Source organism: Mobula hypostoma, chromosome 12 (assembly GCF_963921235.1).
Source record: "Mobula hypostoma chromosome 12, sMobHyp1.1, whole genome shotgun sequence".
Lineage (NCBI taxonomy): Eukaryota > Metazoa > Chordata > Chondrichthyes > Myliobatiformes > Myliobatidae > Mobula > Mobula hypostoma.
The window spans coordinates 82,016,244-82,040,346 of record NC_086108.1 but is presented as its reverse complement, the minus strand read 5'-3'; the positions used below and the strand labels follow the sequence as shown (position 1 = coordinate 82,040,346).

General features: G+C 43.7%; 1 protein-coding gene across 12 annotated transcripts in view; it reads right to left on the bottom strand.

Moving 5' to 3' along the window:
• zgc:114041 (uncharacterized protein LOC574425 homolog) overlaps positions 1 to 24,103 on the bottom strand; it is a 73,846-nt gene that overhangs the window by 14,315 nt on the left and 35,428 nt on the right. For 3 of the 12 annotated variants that reach the window (XM_063064491.1, XM_063064494.1, XM_063064493.1), the window contains 2 exons: positions 2,987 to 7,247; positions 616 to 882 (listed from right to left, as the gene is read on the bottom strand). In XM_063064491.1, coding sequence (XP_062920561.1) covers positions 616 to 877 — 262 coding nt within the window. In that variant the 5' untranslated portion in view covers positions 878 to 882; positions 2,987 to 7,247. Of the gene's footprint in view, positions 1 to 615; positions 883 to 2,986; positions 7,248 to 15,445; positions 15,465 to 16,809; positions 16,889 to 16,928; positions 16,947 to 17,243; positions 17,499 to 24,103 lie in introns of those variants that run through there. The other 9 variants (XM_063064500.1, XM_063064499.1, XM_063064501.1 and 6 more) reach the window with 9 other exon arrangements.

The following is a 24,103-nucleotide window of genomic DNA, read 5'->3' as shown; positions in this document are numbered from 1 at the left end:
GCAACTTGAAGCTTCAAGTTCCTGGGGATGCATCAACATCATCGAGGATCTATCCTAGGCCTAACACTTTGTTGCAATCATGGAGAAGGCATGCCAATGGCTCTACTTCCTTAGGAGTTGGAGGGGATTTGGTAGGTCACTAAACTTGTGCAAATTTCCACAGATATAGGGTGGAGAGCATTCTGACAGGTTACATCTCAGGGGGCTGTAGACACAGCCAGTCCCAGCAAGGGCACAACCCTCACCACCATCAAAGATATATTCAAGAAGAATTGACTCAGTAAAGCAGTATCCATTATTAAAGACCCTCACCATCTGAGACAACAAGCCCTCTTCCCACTGCTACCATCAGGGAGAAGGTACAGGAGCCTGAAGACACACACTCAACGCTTTAGGAGCAGCTTCTTCCCCTCCACCACCAGGTTTCTGAAGAGTCCATCAACACTACCTCAGTATTCTGCTCTCTTTTTGCACTATTTTTTAACTTTTCTATGTCTTATTGCATTCTTTATGTATTGCACTGTACTGCTGCCACATGACAATAAATTCCACGACACAAGGCAATGATAATTAATCTGATTCTGACAACTACCTAGGTCACCGATTGATACTTACAGCTCAGATGAAACACTGCCACATTGATTGCACTGATCCAAGAGACCTTAAAGGCGAGTGTGCCAAAGCAGTTCTGGATATCAAGGAAAAAGATTCCGAACGACCTCACGAAACTGGACGTCAATCCAGTGATAGTGAAGCACGAGGCTAAAACTACCCATCCGTAGCCACCGTCTGCATATTTCGGAGCGCGAGCCCTTTTATTTTGTTTCTTGATAGGGCAGTTGGCAGCTCCAAGTTCTTCTGATGTTGAAGCTTCCATTGAACCTTTTACATATAAAAAAAAAGTGTGAGCTCATCACTTAGTTCTGCAAATAGAGCATTGACTCAAGACATTTTTCATTTTAAGTGCTGGATAACATTAACACATTTCTGATTTTTACTTTTGTTTCAGTTAAAAAAATACAGACAAGGAGTTTCAATGCCAGTAATAATCCTGTCACCTTGTAAATCCCCACACTGGAGGATTTGCATTAGGTCTGTCCAAAACCTTTTGCTACAGCACTGTTACTTTAAGTAATCCTGCCCTGGGGACGCTCCCTTGTTACCATGCCCATAGTTTTTAAGAAGCCAAATAGAAAACAAAGTACAGGTCCTGGCCATCTAATCCAAAACAAAAGGCTGTAAGTACTGAACAGGTCAGGCCACATCTGAGGGAAAGGAAAAGCCCTTCTCACAGATGTGCCCTGACCTAGCATTTTCCGCGTTTACACGCCAGGAAGCCTCTTTAAAGCAATGCCAAGCAGCTTTGAAAGCCCTGCATGGCGCTGTCTGAAGCTGGGAGATGCAAAGTGGCTTCATAGATCATTTCAAATAGACTGAAGGCATCCTCACATACACCATCATCCCCAGGTAGGTGTCAATTGTAAATGAAAAAAAAAGAAAGCATTGGAAATGCAGGATCTGAAATAAATACAGAAAATGCTAGAAAAGCCCGACAGGTTCGACAGCATCAGTGAAAAGAGAAACAGTCTTAACGTTTCAGGTCAGAGACTCTTCATCAGAGCTTATGTTCAGCCCCTGCAGGTTTCTGATGTTCATGCAGATGATAACTTAATTTTCCCTGAGGAAATCTCCAGATGAACTGCTGTTCAGATCAGTCTGAAACAGTGACTGACATTCTAAACAAAATCTGCAGGTGACCGAAATCCAAACTAAAAACTGAAACTACGTTGGAAATACCCGAGAGGTCAGGTAGCATTTGCGAAAAGAGAAACAAGAGCCAAAAATTTCAAATCAAAGGCCCTCCATCAGAATGAGTAAAAATGAGTAAAACAGGTTAGTTTTAAGTTTAGGTTGAGATTCATTTATTTATCATACGTGCTAGCTCAGTCACCCATGGCGTCAAACAGTGTTGTGCGCTTGCACCCACACTGTTCAGCATGATGTTTTCTGCCATGCTGAACAATGCCTTCCAGGACAGTGATGCTGGAATCAGCCTCAAGTACAGAGTGGATGGGAAGCTCTTCAACCTGAGGAGACTTCAAGCTGTTACCAAAGTGAAGGAGACTGTTCTGAGAGACTTCCTCTTTGCCGATAACTGTGCCCTGTATACTGGCTTGGAGCCAGAGTGCAAGTCAATATGGACAAATTCTCCACGGCTTGTCACAACTTTGGACTCACCATCAACATCAAAGAGACCCAAGTTATGCACCAGCCAGCTCCTCATGCACTGTACACAGAACCCAAAATCACAGTCAAAGGACAGAAAGTACAGGCAGTTGACCAGTTTATTTACCTTGGCAGCACCCTCTCCCGAGCAGTCTCAAAGTGACTAATGGTGTCGAGGTCTTTATCGACGACGATGGACGAACTACCATATGTGCTAGCCTTTCTGCTAGTTTGCTCCCTCTTCCCTATGGTGGGTTTGTAAGTTAATTGGCAACTACAAATTATTCTTGAGTATAGTCAAGGGGCAGAAAGAATCAAATGGGAGTTAATACGGATGCAAGAGAGAACAGGTGGCATGGCAATAAAGAAATAAGACAACAGAGCTGACAGGGTTACTCAACAAGGTCATGATGGGCTGAATGGCCTCCTCCAGTTTGTAATCAATAATCCAAACTGACAACGAGAGCTCTCCTTCCAGAAATCTGACAACTAAAAATGACTGTTCATCCATTTGCTTCTTAATGAAGTGTCAGGACTTAAGAATTAAAAGGTGTACAGTGGGTAGAAGGTTAAAGGGCATTTACCCGCGCCTCCCCCCCCCCCACAACTACCCTCTCCCATCAAATGTAATGCAAATTATGGCAGTCACAACTTTATTAAGCTCCATCCCTTTAAATCAACCCAAACATAGCCTGTGATAAATATCAAGTGCTCGGCCTTTAAATAGTCAGCTCCCCATGCACTCAGAGTGCCACCTTACCTGATTTAGTTGTCACTTTAATGGAAGACTTTGAATGCACGCTCCTCTGTTTGAAATTTGCTGCTACTTTGAAAAAAAAAAGAACAGACTAATTTGCGTTTCAAATTCAGATTGCAAGAGAGTAATTTTTTCAGGTATCTCCAGCTAATACACTATATAAGATCACATCCTTCTGGTTTTGAGACAGCAGAACCTGATAAATTAGAAAATCATTTAAGATCATATTTAGGGACAGAACACATCATAGCCAATCTGTATGATGCCATACAAAACAAGTGTCATACAACAGTGGATAATATTAAAAAAGAGTGGGAAAAGGAGTTGGGTACAGAGATAGAGGAGGTTATATGGAATGAGGCTTTGGAGTATGTTAACTCCTGTTCCATCAATGCCAGGCTTTGTTTAATACAATTTAAAATCCTACACAGACTACATTACTCAAAAGTAAGGATTCATAAAATATTCCCAGAGGTATCCCCAGTGTGTGAGAAATGCAAGTCCTCAGAGGCAAATTTGTTACATAGTTATGCTTTATGTCCCAGGATACAAGAGTATCGGAAGCAAATATTTGAGGTCCTATCGAAGGTACTAAAGGTTCCGATAATACCAGACACTATTTAATAATCTTTGGAACTTCTGCGAGGTCAAATAAATTCCAGGCTACCCAGCAACAACTCCTGACCTATGGCATACTTAATGGAAAGAAACTCATACTGATGTTCTGGAAAAAGGAGGAAATTCCATCACCCACACAATGGTTGGCTGCATTAATGGATACTCTGCATCTAGAGAGGATAAGATACGTTATCAAGGACAAACTCAAGGAATTTGAAAAAAATCTGGCAACCATTACTGTTGTATTCAGAAGAGACCGACAGCTGAACTAAGTGTGGGGGGGGGGGGGGGCAGTAGGACCTAAACAGCACATACGGGAGGGGTGAGGGGAGGGTAGGGCTGGGAAGGGGAAAGGAGATGGGGTGGTAGGGTTTCCCTTGATTTTTGCTTGTTTACTATACATACATTCATTTGACTTTCATTATGTTATCAGAAAGAAAAGAAAAAAAAGCATTGTGCTTTAGGACATTGTCGGTTGTGGTTAAGCTGATGTGGCTTCACAATAAAAACACTTGAAACAGATTAATTTGCATTTATCACACTTATTTAATTTCCACATCTCAAATTGCTTCACTAATAGTAAAATATTTTTTGAAGTGTAGTCACAGTTGAAATGTAGAAAAACCAAAACAGTAAAGCAAAGGAATGCTTATCCAAATAGCCCACGTTACCACTGGAGATTGAGTTAGTGGTATGCACCAATAAGTGGTATATCGGGGCAAACTCTAAAAAGCTCCTCTGCTTCTCTTCAATTAGTGCCAGAAGATCTTTTGTATCCGAAGTGGCAGATTTGGACTAATGCTTCCTCAAAGGGGCACATCCACAATTGTGCAGCATTCGCTCAGCATTTAAATCTAGACTTTGACCCAGGAGGCGTCCATACTTACCGTTAATACTGACTGTATCACCGTAAATAAACAAACCCTTGCGTATCCCAAGGGACCTGTCGCAGGAACCTGATCCTGCAGTGAATGGAAGTGGCCCGGTTCTGAATCTGCTTTATATCAGATGAATCTATTTATAACAGGTAAATTGTTGACAAAGTTAATTCAAGGAAACCATTTCAGTTGGGAGGAGGGATGAAAGAAGAGCAGCAAAGGCCATGGGTGCAGTAAAGCATAAATCACAAGAACAAAGTGTGTCAACAAGTGATATGAAAACTGTTGGCAAGCGCACGTTACTCATTTCTGTTTCAGCTTCCCCATAAGATTCATTTGTCGCCTTATTTACCTAAAAAGTCTGCTTCAAGGTTAAAGGATCCCAGCTCGCTTTGTTCACTGTTTAAAGTTTTTCATGATCACTGGAATCAAACACTAATTATGGTTCATGCACAGACACAGTCTCATTTCAGACAATGCAAATAAAACAAGCAATTTCAACACAACTTTCTTCGGATCCAGATGACTGCAAGGTATTCAAAGTCAGTAAGACCAAGGAACTGAGCGGGAACTCAGAAAGGGTAAGACGATAGAACACACACACACACAACAGTCCTCAGAGGGATCAGAAGTGGAAAGAGTGAGCAATTTCACATTCCTGCGTGTCAGTATCTTTGAGGATCTAACCTGGACCAAACATATTGATGCAGCTACAAAGAAGGCACGACAAATGCTATACTTCATTAGGATTTTGAAGAGATTTGGTATGTCACAAAAAAAAACCTGCAAATTTCTACAGAGGTACAGTACCGTGGAGAGCATTCTGACAGGCTGCATCACTGTCTGGTTTGGGAGGGCTACTCTCCTGATGGAGGATCCCAGCCTGAAACATTGACCATTTCTTCATTTCCATACATGGCGCCCGACAGCATTTTGTGTTTTGCTGCAGAGAAACCCAGGGTACAAGTGCCCAGTTCCTCAAACATAGCAACACAAGCAGAGAAGGTGGTGAAGATGGCATCAACCAAGCCTACGTTCATCAGACAAGGGACTGAGAATGAGAGTTGAGGTGTCACGTAACAATTGTGCAAGATATTGGTGAGACACCACACAGTAATGTGTGTGGTTCTGGTCACCTAATTATTGAATTATTATCAAGCAAAAGATTAGCAAGGATTTTGACAGCGAATTGAGAGTTCAAAGTATAAGAAGATACTGGATTGGCTACAGCCTTTGACTCTGGAGCGTAGGAGGCCAATGGTTGACCTTCTAGATGTAAACAAAATCATGAGGGGTACTTGATTTTGTGAATGGTAACAATATTTCCCCCCAGATTGAGGAGTCTAAAACTAAAGAGCCGAGATTTAAACCGAGAGGAAAATTTTAAAGCAGGCATGAGAAGCAACTTTTTCAACAGTGGGTATATGGAACGCTGTGCCAGAGGAAGCCACAGAGGTACAATTACAGTCTTTAAAAGGCATTTAGACAGGTTTAGAGGATTTGGGCCAAATGTGTGCAACTTGGCCAGTGTGGATTGTTTCCATACTGTACGACTCGATTTCCTTCCAGATCCTGAAATGACTAATTGAGTCAGTGTGGGAACAACAGACTTTTCCACAGAAGGAACACTAAATATCTGAGTGGGTAGATGGGTGGGTGGTTTGTAAGATGTGCTCCTCCCTTTGCTTCTGCAGGACTTGTAGGTGCTCCCAGTGCATGGCCACATGGCTCTTAATATCATCCTGAATGTTCCTTTACTGCTTCACACAGGCATGGGCCAAGGTTCCCAGGAGATGTTTCTACACGTACTCGGTACTGAGCACCTCATCTCTCAAAAGATGCAGAAATACAAGGCGACTAATGCATAGCTTCCTTCAGACCACCTTATAAGACAGCAGAGACTTACACTACCTCTCTATGATCAAGGCAAACATCCAATGCTTACAGATTCAAACAACAATACACTCGTTTACAGATCTTTGCAGGTCATAGGGATCAAAAATAAATGTGCCATGTTTTAGTGTTTCTGCATCGGCTCCACTTGGTAATTTTGGTTCCACTTTCTACTCTGTCAGCCACTGTGGACAGTCTCAAGCCATTCTGCAAAATGAGGAGGGTTGGGCATGGGGCTAGCAACCCCATCCCATAAAAACCCAGAGCTACAGAAACGCCAATGAAAGCTCCAAAGACTTCATCCCTGGGAGAGGAAGGGCCTTTGCCTTGAAGAGTTACACAGGGGGACAGCTTGAAAGACTGGCCCAGAACAGAGAACTCTGATGCCTCAGTCGGGGTGATGGGGGTTAGGCAAGTGAATTTCTACTATGTCCAATGATTAACAAGAATGACTTAGGGAGACATTCTACTCTAATGTATCAGTGGGATCAGAAACAGCTTCAGCAAGATCTCCAACATGACGCATTGCATCTTGCACTCTGAGTTGATGCAGAATTTGAAGAATTCAATGAATTACTTTTAAAATAATGACTGCAACACATTTTCCCCTGGTATGTCAATCCATCAGAAATTAGAATCAGTCAGGAAGTGAACATGCTAAAGGGGACTCACCTGCAAAAGCACTGTTGACTAACTTCTCAAGGATGCAAGGTTACTGCTTACTTAGCTGGCCGGGTGGAGATTACATGGAGTGAGGTTCAGTGACCAGTCGATGGTTAGACTTGTTGTATTTGAGCAACGCCTGCAGTTCTGGCAATGAGGAGGGGGACACTGCCACCGGAAGTCCATTTGCCTACAAATCAGCAGCTTGACATCTGCAATATGACAGACAATCTGATAAAGACAATCACAATGAGGCCAAAATATATTAACGTCAGTGAAAACATACAGTACATTCCAAACGCGAGGAAGTGTGCGGATGCTGGAATCCAAAGCAACACACATAAAATGCTGGAGGAACAGAGGTCAGGCAGCAACTACATGTAACGCCCTGGTTAAATTTTTTTACTGTTACATTGTAGGTATTTCATTTTAGCAGTTTAGTAAGAGCAGTCTGTTCTGCTTTTAGCATGTTTGGGTTTGAGCTAAAGATACGAGGCTATGTTTTTCGATTTTGGCTGACACAACATTCCTATCATTCCTCCTGTCTTCTCCCAGCTCCTCACAAACAGACTTCCACTCCATCACGAAAACCTCTCCACCCAGGAGGGAAGATGGCTGAGGATGCTGTCCCTGTTGCACAAGGTGCTTTGTGCAGATGAAAGGCTTCAAGGAGCAAGAACATACCTGGTGTAGGGGATATGTTCGTGCCCGGGTAAATATCAAGAAGGAACACGGGCTGTCCACGGCGACCGTAGAGGCGTTCTGGGACCGTTGGGCTCCGCCAGTGGTTATTGCCATCATTGACAGAGATGGAAACATTTTAATGTGTATTGTCTATTTGTAATGAAGGAATTGTGTTAGTCACTGGTTTGTATATATAGCACTGAATTTGTAATAAACCTATTTTGTATATATAAAAAGAACAACACTCCCGTGGGGGAGCCCGCTTGTTTGAGGTGGATTTCGAGCAACCTTCAGGTGCTGCGTACCTTCACACAGACCGTGGGTCCAGCACGCACGTTAAAGACAACTTCGAGATGAGCTCCAACTTAACGCTCACAACACGCTGGAGGAACTCAGCAGGTCGGGCAGCATCCGTGGAAATGATCAGTCAACTTTTCAGGCCAGAACCCTTCATCAGGACTGAAGAGGGAAGGGGCAGAGGCCCTATAAAGAAGGTCGGGGGAGGGTGGGAAGGAGGAACAGAATCGTGTTTACCACTGAGCTCCAACTTACGTGCACATTTGAACTGGGTTAACTGTAATGGGCCGTTTTTATTTTTTCCCCTTTTCTTTTTCCTATTAACTGTTTGATAAGGCTGACACTTTGTAAATATACTTTCTTTATAACTGTATGCAGTGGATGATCTGTTATTTCTTGCCGACAGCTAATTGCATGGGGGCAGTATTTACACGGATTCGCACAAATCAGGGTTTGGGTGGCTGAGACATCTCAGGTTCCTGGTTTCGGTGGGACCCAAGTCATACTGACCCTACTAGACATACAGAGTTTAAGAAAGGTGCTCCAGTGGCTAAGGACGCCCAGTAAAAAGGGGTTTCATAAGGAAAAGAGTAAACAGTCAACATCTCGGGCTGAGACCATTCTTCAGGTCTCAGCTCAAAACGTGTTGTTTATCCACTTCCATAGATGCTGCCTGACCTGCTGAGTTCTTCCAGCGTGTTGTGTGTAGAACATTCCAGTTAATTGGGACACATCAGGAGGAGGAGTACATTTTCACCCAATTAAACAGCTGCTCAATTAGCTGGTTTCATGTAAATAGTTAAAAAGGGATAAAAAAAAAAGACCAAGGACCATTTAACTGAGTAACAAATTATGTTTTTAAATGAAATACAGAATTAGAACACAACCAATATTACTGGTGGTTGTCTGCCATATCCAACAATAACAGGAAACCTGTGCGGGAGAGTTTTTAAAGCTGTTGCACTGGGCAGTTCCCCTTCCTTGACCTCGGATGTCCAGGTCCAGTGGGATGAGCAGACTGCACAACTGGGGTCTTTCCTGGTTACAGTAGATAACCACGACTACTTCTGCACCTCAACATGCCTTTCGCTCTCCACAGTGGGTTGCCGAACTGCCTTCCTAGCCGTTGGATCTCATCCGCCCAGTCTGTCAGCGCTGACTTCGCATGCCAGGACAAGCATGTCCCTATCTCACCAGGGTATGAAACCCGTCGGCTATCCTCACCTGGTTTAGCCCGCTTGTCAAAGCGATGTACCGGTGTGTGGCCACTGTCGCATGCAAACAGCTACTTGAAGCCACAGGTGGGAGTTTAGTGTCTGGTGAGGACTGAAGGTAACATTCAAGATGATTGTTGATACCTTCAAATTCTTTGTAGTTACTAACTTGAAGTAGTGAGATCATTTCATTTTCACTCCTGGCCATTTCTTGCAATTCCAAGCCTGTGTGCTTGAAACTGCAGTGAACAAAACAGTTCTGAATCGTCTTACTGCTTATTTCTCTCCAACTATCAGAGACAAAAAATTCTGCTGTGTGAACACAAACACATGCAACTGATGCTATTGGAGAACTATTCACTCTACGCACGGTGTAGTGCCTAACAGCCACATGACATGTATGTGACTAATGATAGTTTAAAATTGTTCAACAACAGTCTCCTGCTCAATTAAGTGGTATATTGTCCAAAATAAACTAAGGGATTCTCCGCTATTTTCTCAATTTGTTTTTGTTCTTTAAGAGTTATTCTAACTAATTGGCTGCCCTGGTTTATCAATGGTCCAATTAACTGGAATCCACTGTATTTGGTAAGTTATAGTTTAAAGAACAAAAGTTCAGAAACTCCTCAGATGGGCAAAGCCACTGTTACTGAACAGATGTAAAGAATCTGGAACCAAATGCAATCTTATTGGGTCCTGCCAAATTCACACAAACACTACTTATTTTCTCTCTGAACATGTACAGGAGATTTGTGTTTAAAGATCTAAAATTTCAGAACTTATTTTAAATTTGTTTTACCTATACCGTAAAAAATGCACTTAAAAGGAATATTGGACAGATCTTAAAGATAATTATTTTGAAACAGCATTAAAAAATATTAAAAAGAAGTCAGATGACTGCTTCTTATTTTTCAGCTACCACAGGTCTTGGCCTGCTTTGACAGCCCTCTGCTTGGCTCTTCTATCCATCTGTCAGCTTACTTTATCCAACATTCATAATACTAGTTTCCTTCAGCACTGCATTCCACAAAATCCTCATTGTCCACCATCTCCTCCCCTTAAATCCAAACCTGGTTTCTCACAGCACTCCCTCTCATACTTTCTTTTAGAATTATTCCATTAGCACTCATTCCTGGGATCATATCCTGTGCACTAATCGAGGTATCAATATAACTGTAGTCAGATATCTTTATTCCTGGATTCAAATCCAAGATCGTGGGCACCACAGTAGCATAGCGGTTAGCACGATGCTATTACAACTCGAAGTTTTCTGGAGTTCGGAGTTCAGTTCTGGCACCTTTCTGTATGGAAAATTGGATCAGCCATGAAGAAATGGCACAGCAGACTCGATGGGCCAAATGGCCTAATTCTGTTCCTATGTCTTACGGGTTCTCTGTATGTCGTCCCTGTGGTTTTCACCAGATGCTCTGGTTTCCTCCCACGTTCCAAAGATGTACAATAGACAATAGGTGCAGGGGTAGGCCATTCGGCCCTTCGAGCCAGCACCACCATTCACTGTGATCATGGCTGATCATCCAGTATCAGTATCCAGTTCCTGCCTTATCCCCATAACCTTTGATTCCACTATCTTTAAGAGCTCTATCCATCTCTTTTTTTGAAAGCATCCAGAAACTTGGCCTTCGCAGTTTCTGGGGCAGAGCATTCCATATATCCACCACTCTCTGGGTGAAAAAGTTTTTCCTCAACTCTGTTGTAAATGGCCTACCCCTAATTCTTAAACTGTGGCCTCTGGTTCTGGACTCACCCATCAGCGGGAACATGCTTCCTGCCTCCAGCGTGTCCAATCCCTTAATAATCTTATATGTTTCAATAAGATCCCCTCTCAGCCTTCTAAATTCCAGAGTATACAAGCCCAGTCGCTCCAATCTTTCGACATATGACAGTCCCGCCATCCCGGGAATTAACCTTGTGAACCTACGCTGCACTCCCTCAATAGCAAGAATGTCCTTCCTCAAATTTGGAGACCAAAACTGCATTCGGTACTCCAGGTGTGGTCTCACCAGGGCCCTGTACAGCTGCAGAAGGACCTCTTTGCTTTTATACTCAATTCCCCTTGTTATGAAGGCCGGCATGCCATTAGCTTTCTTCACTGCCTGCTGTACTTGCATGCTTGCTTTCAGTGACTGATGTACAAGAACACCTAGATCTCATTGTGCTTTCCCTTTTCCTAACTTGACTCCATTTAGATAATAATCTGCCTTCCCATTCTTACCACCAAAGTGGATAACCTCACACTTATCCATATTAAACTGCATCTGCCCACTCACCCAGTCTGTCCAAGTCACCCTGCATTCTCATAACTTCCTCCTCACATTTCACATTGCCACCCAGCTTTGTGTCAGCGGCAAATTTGCTAATGTTACTTTTAATTCCCTCATCTAAATCATTAATATATATTGTAAACAGCTGCGGTCCCAGCACTGAACCCTGCGGTACCCCACTGGTCACCGCCTGCCATTCCAAAAGGGACCCATTAATCGCTCCTCTTTGTACCAGGTAGGTTAACTGATCACTGTAAATTGTCCCGTGATTAAGTTAGGTGTAAACGGTCCCCTGATTGGGTTTGTCAGTGGTTGCTGGGATGGTGTTGCTCAAGTAGGCCAGAAGGGCCAACTCTGCTCTGTATTGCTAAAATAAAATAAAATAAATCCCCTTGCAACAAAAGTCATCATTTCACTTGCAATATAAAACAAGGTCAGGGAGTCACTCAGTGGTTCAGCCGACATCCGTGGAGGCAAAACGACAGCTGACATTTCAGGCCGAGACCCGGCATGAGGAGAGTTCCCTTGCCCAAAATAACTACACACTCACCTCCCTGATAAATGTTGCCTGACCAACAGAGTTCCTCCAGCAACATACTGAAGGATTCTGTCCCTGCGTGAACATCATTTGCCTTCCTAATTGCTTGTAGTACCTGCATTTGATACCTTGAGTACAAGTGCAGCTGGTCCTTTTAAACATCAACAGTTCCCATTTAAATCAACTCAACATCATTGTTTTTTCTACTGAAGAGGTTAATGCCACAGGTGTTCCACATTCAACAATACTCCACTGTTGTTCACTCACTCAAATTTACTCTCAAGGCATCTTTGCACCCTCATCACTACTTATATTCTCACATGGCTTTGTCTCATCAGAAAAGTGCTGAATAAAAGCAGTTTCTTTTTTTGTGTATAACAGGAGGCCAGGATTATGATATCCAGGAAACATGCTTGTAAATGTAAATATTAGGCAGCACAGATTGGGAATCAAGCAGCATGTAATAGTATTCAACTATTATTAAAATGGTAAGGTCCTGATTTTATGGCCAGACAACAGAGTTGAATTCCTTCTCCTTCAAACACTCAGGCTAGCCTGCAGAAGGCAGAGGGTGGTGGTGGAGGGAGTACATTCAGATTGGAGGATTGTGACTAGTGGTGTCCCACAAGGATCTGTTCTGTGACCTCTACTTTTCGTGATTTTTATTAACGACCTGGATGTGGGGGTAGAAGGGTGGGTTGGCAAGTTTGCAGACGACACAAAGGTTGGTGGTGTTGTAGATAGTGTAGAGGATTGTCAAAGATTGCAGAGAGACATTGATAGGATGCAGAAGTGGGCTGAGAAATGGCAGATGGTGCTCAACACGGAAAAGTGTGAGGTGGTACACTTTGGAAGGACAAACTCCAAGGCAGAGTACAAAGTAAATGGCAGAATACTTGGTAGTGTGGAGGAGCAGAGGGATCTCGGGGTACATGTCCACATATCCCTGAAAGTTGCCTCACAGGTGGATAGGGTAGTTAAGAAAGCTTATGGGGTGTTAGCTTTCATAAGTCGAGGGATAGAGTTTAAGAGTCGCGATGTAATGATGCAGCTCTATAAAACTCTGGTTAGGCCACACTTGGAGTACTGTGTCCAGTTCTGGTCATCTCACTATAGGAAGGATGTGGAAGCATTGGAAAGGGTACAGAGGAGATTTACCAGGATGCTGCCTGGTTTAGAAAGTATGCATTATGATCAGAGATTAAGGGAGCTAGGGCTTTACTCTTTGAAGAGAAGGAGGATGAGAGGAGACATGATAGAGGTGTACAAGATAATAAGAGGAATAGATAGAGTGGATAGCCAGCGCCTCATCCCCAGGGCACCACTTCTCAATACAAGAGGACAGGCTTTAAGGTAAGGGGTGGGAAGTTCAAGGGGGATATTAGAGGAAGGTTTTTTACTCAGAGAGTGGTTGGTGCGTGGAATGCACTGCCTGAGTCAGTGGTGGAGGCAGATACACTAGTGAAGTTTAAGAGACTACTAGACAGGTATATGGAGGAATTTAAGGTGGGGGCTTATATGGGAGGCAGGGTTTGAGGGTCGGCACAACATTGTGGGCCGAAGGGCCTGTACTGTGCTATGTTCAACACTTGCCTTGCATGGTTTTGGATCTAGGCAATCCAAAGACTAACCGCCCACAGTCAAGGCTATAGTCATTTTACAAGAAATTCTGATGTTACCGCTATTGACAGCAAAACACTCAATACCATATTTGTCAATAGTAGTGATGTACTACTGTCTGTATTACCCTACAAAGATTTTATCAGCTTATTGGAGATTAGAATTTTCAACTGTGTTTTTTTCCTAGGTTCATTCATTGCAATTCTGTCTGGGGTGGCTTCCAGTTTTAACATCAGGCTCTTTGGATCCCTTGCACACATCCTAACCCATACCAAGCCTCCACTCTCTAACTCACACTCCCCATAGACTGACCCAATCTAACTCAAATTCACAATTCTGAAACTGGTTGGAGGGTCACATTTTGAAAAAGTTGGAACAATGTCATAGGGGAGGGCAAAACTAAAGGTCATCAATGCAAATTCAGTAAAAACTTCCCTAACCAGCCAGTGATGAGAATCTGCAACCTGCTACCACAGAGTGACCAAGGTCAACACTCTGACATAATAAAAGTTAAAAGTTAATTTATTATCAAAATACATACAGGTCACCAGAAACAATCCTGAGATTAGTTTTCTTGTGGGCATACTCAGTAAATCTTTGAAACATATAGAATCAATTGAAAGAGCCCGCCCAACAGGACAAACAACCAATGTGCAAAAGACCACAAACTCTGCAAATACAAAAGAAAACATAAATCAGCAAAACATATCAAGAAGATGAGATGAAGAGGTCTTTAAAGTGAGTCCACAGGTTGTGGGACCAGTTCAGTGATGGGACAGGTGAAGTTATCCCTGTTAGTTCATCAGCCTGATGGCTGAGGGGTATTAACTGTTCTGGAATCTGGAGGTGTGGGTCCCCTGGCTCCTGTACCTTCGTCCTGATGGCAGCAGCAAGAAGCGAGCACGGCCCGAGTGGCGGGGTTCCTTGTTGATGGATACTGTTTACTGTACCATGTAGATGTACTCAATAGTGGGGAGGGCTTTACCCGTGATGGACTGGGCCAGATGCACCGTTTTTCATAGGATGTCCCATTCGTGGGCATTGCAACCAGTCAGTATATTTTCCATTCATGGGTGATGGAACCGTCAATGTACTTACTCTCTACCACACATCTATAGAAGTTTGTCAAAGTTTTGGATGTCATGCTGAATCTCCACAAACTTCTAAGGAAATAAGAGGGACTGCCCTGCTTTCCTCGTAATTGCGCTCACTTACTGTGCCGAGGATAGAGCCTCTCAGAATCAGAATGAAAATCAGGTTCAATATCACCAGCATATGTGTGAAACATTATTAACTTTGTGACAACATTACAATGCAATACATGATAAATTAGAATAAAATTCAGAGTTAGCAAGTATTTATGTATATTAGTTAAAAATAGTAGTGCACAAACAGAAATAACAAAGGCAGTGAGATAGTGTTCACAAGTTCAAAGTCCATTTAGGAATCGGATGGCAGAGGGGAAGAAGCTGTTCCTGTGTGTGCCTTCAGGCTTCTGTACCTCCTACCTGATGGTAGCAAAGGGAAGAGGGCAGGGCCCGGGTGAACTGGGTCCTTGACAATGGACGCTGTCTTTCTGAGACACCACTCCTTGAAGGTGTTTTGAATACTGAGGCTAGTGCCGATGATAGCGCTAACTAATTTTACAACCCTATTGCTTCTTTTGATCCTGTGCAGTAACCGACCCCCCACCTCATACCAGACGGTGAGGTAACCATTCAGAACGCTCTCCACGGTGCATTTGTACAAACTTGCAAGTGTTTTAGATGACATACCAAATCTCCTCAAACTGAAATATAGCTACTGTTTTGCCTTCTTTATAGCTGCATCAAAATGTTGGCACCAGGCTAGGTCCTCAGAGATATTTACACCCCGAAATTTGAAATTGCTCACTCTCTCTACTTCTGATCCCTCTGTGGATTGGTTTGTGTTCCCTCATCTCACCCTTCCTGAAGTCCACAATCAGCTCTCACACTGAGGATTTTTAAGTTGCTGACCCTCCCCGTCTCCAATCCCCCAATGAGGACTGGATATGGACCTCAGGACCCCTCCTCCCGTTCGGCTCCTCAGTAACTTGCTGACACTGAGGGAGGGGTGGTTGTTGCGGCACCATTCGGCCAGATTTTCAATGGCAGCTCCTCATAGGGCAGAGACTGAACAACATGTTATGGTGCTACTGTATATAGCAAACTGAGGTGCAAATGGAGCATAAATGGCAGACTGGGTCCAATAAGCATATTTTGTTCTGCAAAGTTACTTGCGAAGAGATTTAACTTCCTGAAATGTCGACTGCACCTCTTCCTAGAGATGCTGCCTGGCCTGCTACGTTAACTCGCATTGTTTTTCGTTGTAAATGGGTACTGTATTTGAGACCGGACACGTCCCGGAACTGGGCGAAGAGTGAAGCAAGCTGTGTCAGAAGGAAGGAAAACAGCGCTCATGCACTTGGATCAGAAGTGCTCTCTTGTCTCTACAATTCCCTTTTGCTGTGGATTTAGGCAGCATCGTGTAGCGAGGACGTGTCTCGTACTTACAAATTTGATTGGTTTCTAAAACTCGAACGAGGAACAAAATTAATACTCTATAGTAACTATTAACTCTATGTGCGCGGGCTCCTAAATTGGAATTTTTATCGAAATTTCGAGAAGTTATAACACATTTGGTGGGGTTTTAGAGAGCATTTACGTAGTATTCGATGGAAGATTAAATTTCGCGCTAGGGCTGAAATTAGCTCGATTCTCTAGGTTGTATGGGATTAAAATTCTAACATGGAGGCAATCTATTTAATAAGGTACAGGACTGTTTAAAGCGGTATTACAAAGTGCTTGGTGGCAGATACAGCTAAACACAATTTAATTCAAAGTGTTTCGCAACGATGACAGCCTCCCTCCCATTCGCTCGATGGTATTTTCATATCCGCGAGCAATTGCACTGCCGCGACATAGGAAGCAGCAACTGTAATGCTCGGTGACTACAGGCACTACAGAGAAAGCAAAGGCAGAGCTGCAGTTGTCACCGGCCAAGATAACAAACCGGAATAACGTCCACATCTGCAGGAAAAGACGGCCAGAAACACACACAAATAACCCATTGATCACCGGAAAAGAACTGCCCCCAGGAATTGTAACAGAATCCCGACCTTATCAACGAAAACATACACGATATACGTTAATGACTCCCATCTCTCGGGATCAGCCGAGTTTAAAATCCCTCATCAACCATTCACCCTGGGCTGTGGCGTCTCTCCTTCCCACTCACTTCGTTACGCCCCGCGGATTCAAACCAGCTGCTGCATTAAACTCCACAAATGTATTTACTTCCTTCAGTAATCTGGAAAGCTAACAATGATGAAAGAATGATTCTCTGACCAACTGATTTCCAAATATACTCTTTCACTTAACGTTCTTTGACGAGATGACACACATTCCGCAAACACTTTATCACCAGCCAAGTCTAAATTTACAGCAGCCACTTTGTTCCATCGCCAGCGCATCACCGCAACTTTTTCTGCAGCAGACGGACAAGTCAGCAGGGAAGTCAGTCCAGAACTTGTAAAGGCCCAAATCAACTCACCAGTTCTTTCTTTAACTGCTGCGATTCCAGTCGTAATTTCTGCAACGATTTTAACCAGTTCTTAAATTCTGTTTCGATGCATATGTTGACAGAAGTGAACAACGGCAACTTTATCCGCCTCAGCTCATCATACACTTGCCAATTCGCAGTTTTGTTACCGCCCTCTATCCCCACCTCCTTACACTGTCCAAGTCTTCAGTCCAATATCATAAACAAGTTTAATATCACTGGCATGCGACGTGAAATTTGGCGGCAGCGGTACAGTGTGATGCATAACAATAACAATCTGTAAATTACAGTAAGTAATATATACATTTTAAAAAGCTAAATTAAATAAGTGGTGCAAAAACAGGGAAAAAAAAGTAGAGGTAATGTTCATGGGTTCAATGTCCATTCAAAAATCTGATAGCTGAAGAGAAAAAGCTATTCCTGAATCGTTGAGTTTGCGCCTTCAGGCTCCTGTATCTCCTCCAGGATATGAGCAATGAGAAGCATGTCTGCTACTTTTCACATTGTTTGTCCAATGATTTGGATAATGGAATTGAAGGCTTTGTGGCAAAGTTTGCAGATAACAGGAATACTGTACAGATGGAGGGGTAGGTAGTGCTGAGGAAGCAATGCAATTGCAGCTGGACTTAGACAAATTGGAAGAATGGGCAAAAAAGTGGCAGATGGAATACAGTGTTGGGAAATGTATGATAATGCATTTTGGTAAAAGGAACAATAGTGCAGACTATTATCTAAACGGGGAGAAGCTTCAAACATCAGAGGTGCAGAGGGACTTGGGAATCCTCGTGCAAGACTCCCAGGTTAATTTACAGGTTGAGTCTGTGGTAAAGGCGGCAAATGCAATGTTGGCAGTTACTGTATTTCAAGGGGAATATAAAAGGAAGGAGATAACGCTGAGCCTTTATAAGACACTAGTCAGGCCGCACTTGGAATATTGTCAACAGTTTTGAGCCCCATATCTCAGAAAGGATGTGTTGTCATTGGAGAGAGTCCAGAGGAGGTTCATGAGGATGATTCTGGGAATGAGTGGATTAACATATGAGGAGCGTTTGGCAGCTTTGGGCCTGTACTCACTGGAATTTAGAAGCCTGTGGGGAATCTCATTGAAACCTACCAAATGTTGAAAGGATTAGATAGGGTGGATGTGGAGAGGATGCTTCCTAGGGTGAGGGTATCCAGAACTAGAGGGTACAGCCTCAAAATTGAGGGGTGACCTTTTAGAACAGAGGTAACATAGAACATAGAAATTTACAGCACATTACAGGCCTTTCGGCCCACAATCTTGTGCCGACCATGTAACCTATTCTAGAAACTGCCTAGAATTTCCCTAATGTATAGCCATCTGGTAAGGAGGAATTTTTTTAGCCAGAGAGTTGTGAATCTGTGGAATGCCCTGCCACAGACTGAGGTGGAGGCCAAGTCTGTGAGTATATTTAAGGCAGAAGTTGATCGTTTCCTAATTGATCAGAGCAACGAAGGATATGACAAAAAGGCAGGTGCATGGGATTGAGTGGGATCCGAGATCAGCCATGATGGAGTGGTAGAGCAGACTCGATAGGCTGAATGGCATGATTCTGCTCTCATGTCTTATGGTTTATGTCCTGGGTAATACACAAGAACTTAAGAAAAGCTCTTTACAATCTATTATGCACTTCTGAAATAAAATCACACACAGATTCTTGGAATAAAGTATATGCTTTTACAGGACTAAAACCATTCTCGGTCTCTCTGAAGTACACTGGACCAGCTGGACCACAAGGTTTAACATTGCCGTTTTTATGTTCAAATCCCTCCATGACATCATGCTTCCATACTTCTGTAACCTCCTGTCACACAGCTCTCAGATCTATGTTAATATTTACAAAATGAAAGTAAATAGTTATGGGATACAGTCCTCATCTGGAAAAAATTCCAGAAGTAAACAGTAGCATGATACTCTCCCACTGTTTGAAGAAGTTTCCAACACTGGCTATCACATGATCTCCACAAAATTTAGATTTCAGTCTTCCCAAGCTTGTTTATCATATAGCAACATAAGAATCCTTTAACAATGACTTCCAACAATCTATGATTTGTAAATCCCGTGAAGATGACAAGTTGGGCACCCACTTCTGAAAATGAGAAGAAACCCTGCTGATATTGGAAATCCAACATATAATATCCATGTACAACTTAGAGGGGCGGAGCTAGAGGGGGCCTTAAGGGGCCGTAAGGTGCTTTAAGGTGGACAAATATCCAGGGCCTAGCCTGGCACATTCCTGGACTTTGTTGAAAGCTGCAGAAGAAATTGTGGAGGCCCTTCGAGAGTTGTTTTTGCTTCATCTCTGGCCACTTTCTTAGGCCAGCTCTAATGTGGTACCATTGTTTTCAAAAAACAAATCAGGAAACTACAGACCAGTGAGGCTGACATCTATGTTTTTATTTATTGAGATACAGTGCAGAATGGGGTCTTCCTGCCCCTCAAGCCGTGCCGCCCAGCAACCCCCAATTTAACCGTAGTCGCATCACGGGACAATTTACAATGACAAATTAATCCGCTAACCGGTACGTCTTTGTACTGTGGGATGAAACCGGAGCCACCAGAGGAAACCCATGGTACGGTCATGGGGAGAACATACAAACTCCTTACAGGGTGCGGCAGGAATGGAACTCCCGAACATTGGTACTGTAAAGTGTTGTGCTAACCACTACACTACTCTGCCACTGGTAGTGGTGAAGTTACTGAAGGAGTTTCTGAGGGATAGAAACTAGCAATATTTAGAGACAGGGTCTGACTTAGGACATAGAACATAGAAATCTACAGCTTATTACAGGCCTTTCAGCCCACAATGTTGTGCTGGCCATGTAACCTACTCCAGAAATTGCCTAGGATTTCCCTACTGCATAGCCCTCTATTTTTCTAAGCTCCATGTACCTACCTGAGAGTCTCTTAAAAACCCCTATTGTATCTGCCTCTACTACCATTGATGGCAGTGCATTCCATGCACCCACCACTTTTTGTGAAAAACTTGCACCGACATTCCCCCCCCCCCCCGTACCTATTTCTACGCACCTTAATACTATGCCCCTCATGTTAGCTGTTTCAGCCCTGGAAAAAAGCCTCTGGCTATCCACATGATTAATGCCTCTCGTCATCTTATACACCTCTATCAGGTCACCTCTCATACTTTGTCGCTCCAAGGAGAAAAGGCCAGTTCACTCAACCTATTCTCATAAGGGACGCTCACCAATCCAGGCAACATCCGTTATTTATTTATATACACACATTCTTTTCCTCTCTCTCCTTTTTCTCCCTCTGTCCCCCTCACTATACCCCTTGCCCATCCTCTGGTTTTTTTCTCCCCTCCCCTTTTTCTTTCTCCCTGGGCCTCCTGTCCCATGATCCTCTCATATCCCTTTTGCCAATCAACCGTCCAGCTCTTGGCTCCATCCCTCCCTCTCCTATCATTTGGGATCTCCACCCCCCCTCCCACTTTCAAATCTCTTACTAGCTCTTCTTTCAGTTAGTCCTGACGAAGGGTCTCAGCCCGAAATGTCAACTGTACCTCTTCCTAGAGATGCTGCCTGGCCTGCTGCGTTCACCAGCAACTTTTATGTGTGTTGCTTGAAATTCCAGCATCTGCAGATTTCCTCGTGTTAACATCCTTGTAAATCTCCTCTTCATTCTCTCTATAGTATCCACATCCTTTCTGTAGTGAGGTGACCAGAGCTGAACATAGTATTCCAAGTGTGGTCTAACCAAGATCTTATACAACTGTAACATTACCTCACAGCTCTTGAACTCAATCCCATGGTTGATGAAGGCCAATACACCGTATGCCTTCTTAACCACACAGTCAACCTGCGCAGCGGCTTTGAGTGTCCTATGGACTCGGACCCCAAGGTCCCTCTGATCCTCCACACTGCTAAGAGTCTACCATTAATACTATATTTTATCTTCAAATTTGACCTGTTGAAATGAACCACTTCACACTTATCCGGGTTGAACTCCATCTGCCACTTCTCAGCCCAATTTTGCAACATATCGATATCCCGCTGTAACCTCTGACAGCCCTCCAGCCTCCACAACAACCCCAACTTATGTGTCATACTAACCCACCCTTCCAACACCCTTTGTTATTTATAAAAGTCACAAAGAGAAGGGGTCCCAGAAAAGATCCTTGTGGATCACCACTGGTCACCGAACTCCATGCAGAATATGAACCATCTACAGTCACCCTTTGCCTTCTGTGGGCAAGCCAATTCTGGATCCACAAAGCAAAGTCTCCTTAGATTCCATGCCTCGTTACTTTCTGAATGAGCCTCGCATAGGGAAGTTTATGAAATCCATTGCATTATGAAATGCCTGACTGAAATCCATATACACTACATCCACTGCACTACCTACATCAATGTGTTTTGTTACATCCTCAAATAATTTAATCAGACTCGTAAGGCACAACCTGCCCCTGACAAAGCCAGGCTGACTATCCCTAATCAGATTATGTCTCTCCAAATGCTCATAAATCCTGCCCCTCAGGATCTTCTCCAACAACTTATCCACTACTGAAGAAGACTCGTAGTCTATAATTTCCTGGGCTATCTCTAGTCCCTTCCTTGAACAAGGGAAGAACATTTGCAAACTTCCAATCCTCTGGTACTTCTCCCGTCCCTATTGATGATGCGAAGATCATCACAGGTTCAGCAATCTCCTCCCTCGCTTCCCACAGTAGACTGAGTATATCTTGTCCAGACCCGGCGACTTATCTAACTTAATGCTGTTCAAAAGCTCCAGCACATCCTCTTTCTTAATGTCTATATGCTCAAGTGTTTCAGTCCGCTGTAAGTCCTCCCCACAATTGCCAAGGTCCTTTTCCCTGGTGAATACTGAATCAAAGAATTCATTAAGTACCTCCGCTACCTCCTCTGTTTTGTTTAATGATACTCCTTGCATTATAATAGTCTCATCTCAAACCATCTGACTGAGTACATCTTTGCTCTGTCATCTGCCTATCCTTCTTCTCAAACTCCCTACAAGCTGTCTCTCCTTGTGTGCCAAATGTCCCATCCTCTGCCTCTTTACTTCAGTTCCTACCCTCCACAAATTTAGTTTAAACCCTCCCCGATAGCATTAGCAAATCTCCCTCCCAGGATTTTGGGTCCCACTTGTACAGGTAACCCCTTCCCCAGAAAAGGTTCCAATGATCCAAGAATTTGAAACCCTGCCGCTTGCACCATCTGCTCACTCACCCACTCATCTGCGCTCTCTTCCTGTTGTAACCTTCCCTAGCTTGTTGCACCAGGAGTAATCTGGAGATTCCCATCTTGAAGCCTCCCTCCTAACTTCCTAAACTTACTGCACAGGATCTCTACCCCCCTCCTGCCTATGTCACTGGTACCAATATGTACCAAAACCTCTGGCTGCTCACCCTCCCCTCAAGAATATTCTGCAACTGCTCAAAGACATCCTGGACCTTAGCACCCGGGAGGCAACACACTATCCTGGCATCACTTTCCTGCCGCTGAATCTCCGATCTGTCCCCCTAACTATCGAGTCCCCTATGACTATTGCTCCTCCTGACATCACCCTACCCTTCTAAGGCTCAGACATGAAATCTCACCCACAAAGCTGTGTTGACTGTCCCAAAGCATCGGAGGCATCGGCGGCAGCAGAAGGCAGGCGGAGCACCACCAAGCACGGTGAATTCTTTCTCCTTGCGTGGGGGTTTTTCTTATTTTTAAACCATAGAAGAGCGGTAGGTTCTAGTGGAGCAGCCATCATCAGAGTCGGGGCTAGACTCAGAGTGGAACTTAGAGGCTTTGGAGAGAAGGGGCTGAGGCCAAAGAAACAGGTAGGTTTTTCCTCTTGTTATTGCTGATTTGGTCCTGGTTGCCCAGAGTACAGTGCAGGCAGGATGGCAGATAGGGCTGTGGAATGCTCCTCCTGGATAGGAGAATTCATGGAACCTGATCATCTCCCTGAAGAACTACATCTTCAGGAAGCACAGCCAATTCGAGCTCCTGGAAGATCGCATTAAGGAGCTGGATGAACTAAGGATCATCTGGGAGGCAGAGCAATTGGTAGATCAGACTTTTGAGCAGGTGGTTACACCCAGAGTGCAGAATTCAGGGAGTAGATGGTGAACACCGAGAGAGGTAAAGGGAGAAAAAGATCAGTGCAGGGTCCCCTGTGGCCATTCCCCTCAGCAACAGGTATACCCCTTTGGATACTGATGAGGGGGATGACCATCTGGGCAAGGCAGCAGCAGCCAGACCAATAGCACTGCCTTCCGCTTCCACCGATGCCTCTGAAAGCATGAGGTGTCATGTCTGATAAATCTCTTTTGAGTTCTTTGAGGTAATCAAGACAACAAATAAAGGTAGAGTAGCTGTCTTCTATATGGACTCGACCTTAGTAAGACCCCTGATGGCTGGCTGTCTAAAACACTAGATTGCATTGAATCAGAGAGAAGATGGATTCGCAACTGCCCCAGAGGTTCTGTAAGATGCAGAACCGTTGATGGTTTGTATAGTTTTTGTTTCCTTTTCTTTCTCTTATGCATCGGGTGTTGGTCTTTTATTTTTATTTTTTTCTTTAATGGGGCTCTTTCAGGTTTCTTGCATTGTGGCCACTGTGAACAAATAAATCTCAAGGTTGTATCCTTTATACATTCTTTTATAATAAAGGTACTTTGAATTGAAGGCTGTTTCTCAGACTGGGGCCTTTCTCTGGTGGGGTGCCACAGGGGCTGCTGCAGACCTTTTTTGTTTGTCACTTATGTAAACGATTTGTACATGAATGCACAAGTAAAATTTGCGGATGGCACTAAAATAGGTGGCGTGCAGGTAACGTAGAATGAAAAATCACTGGT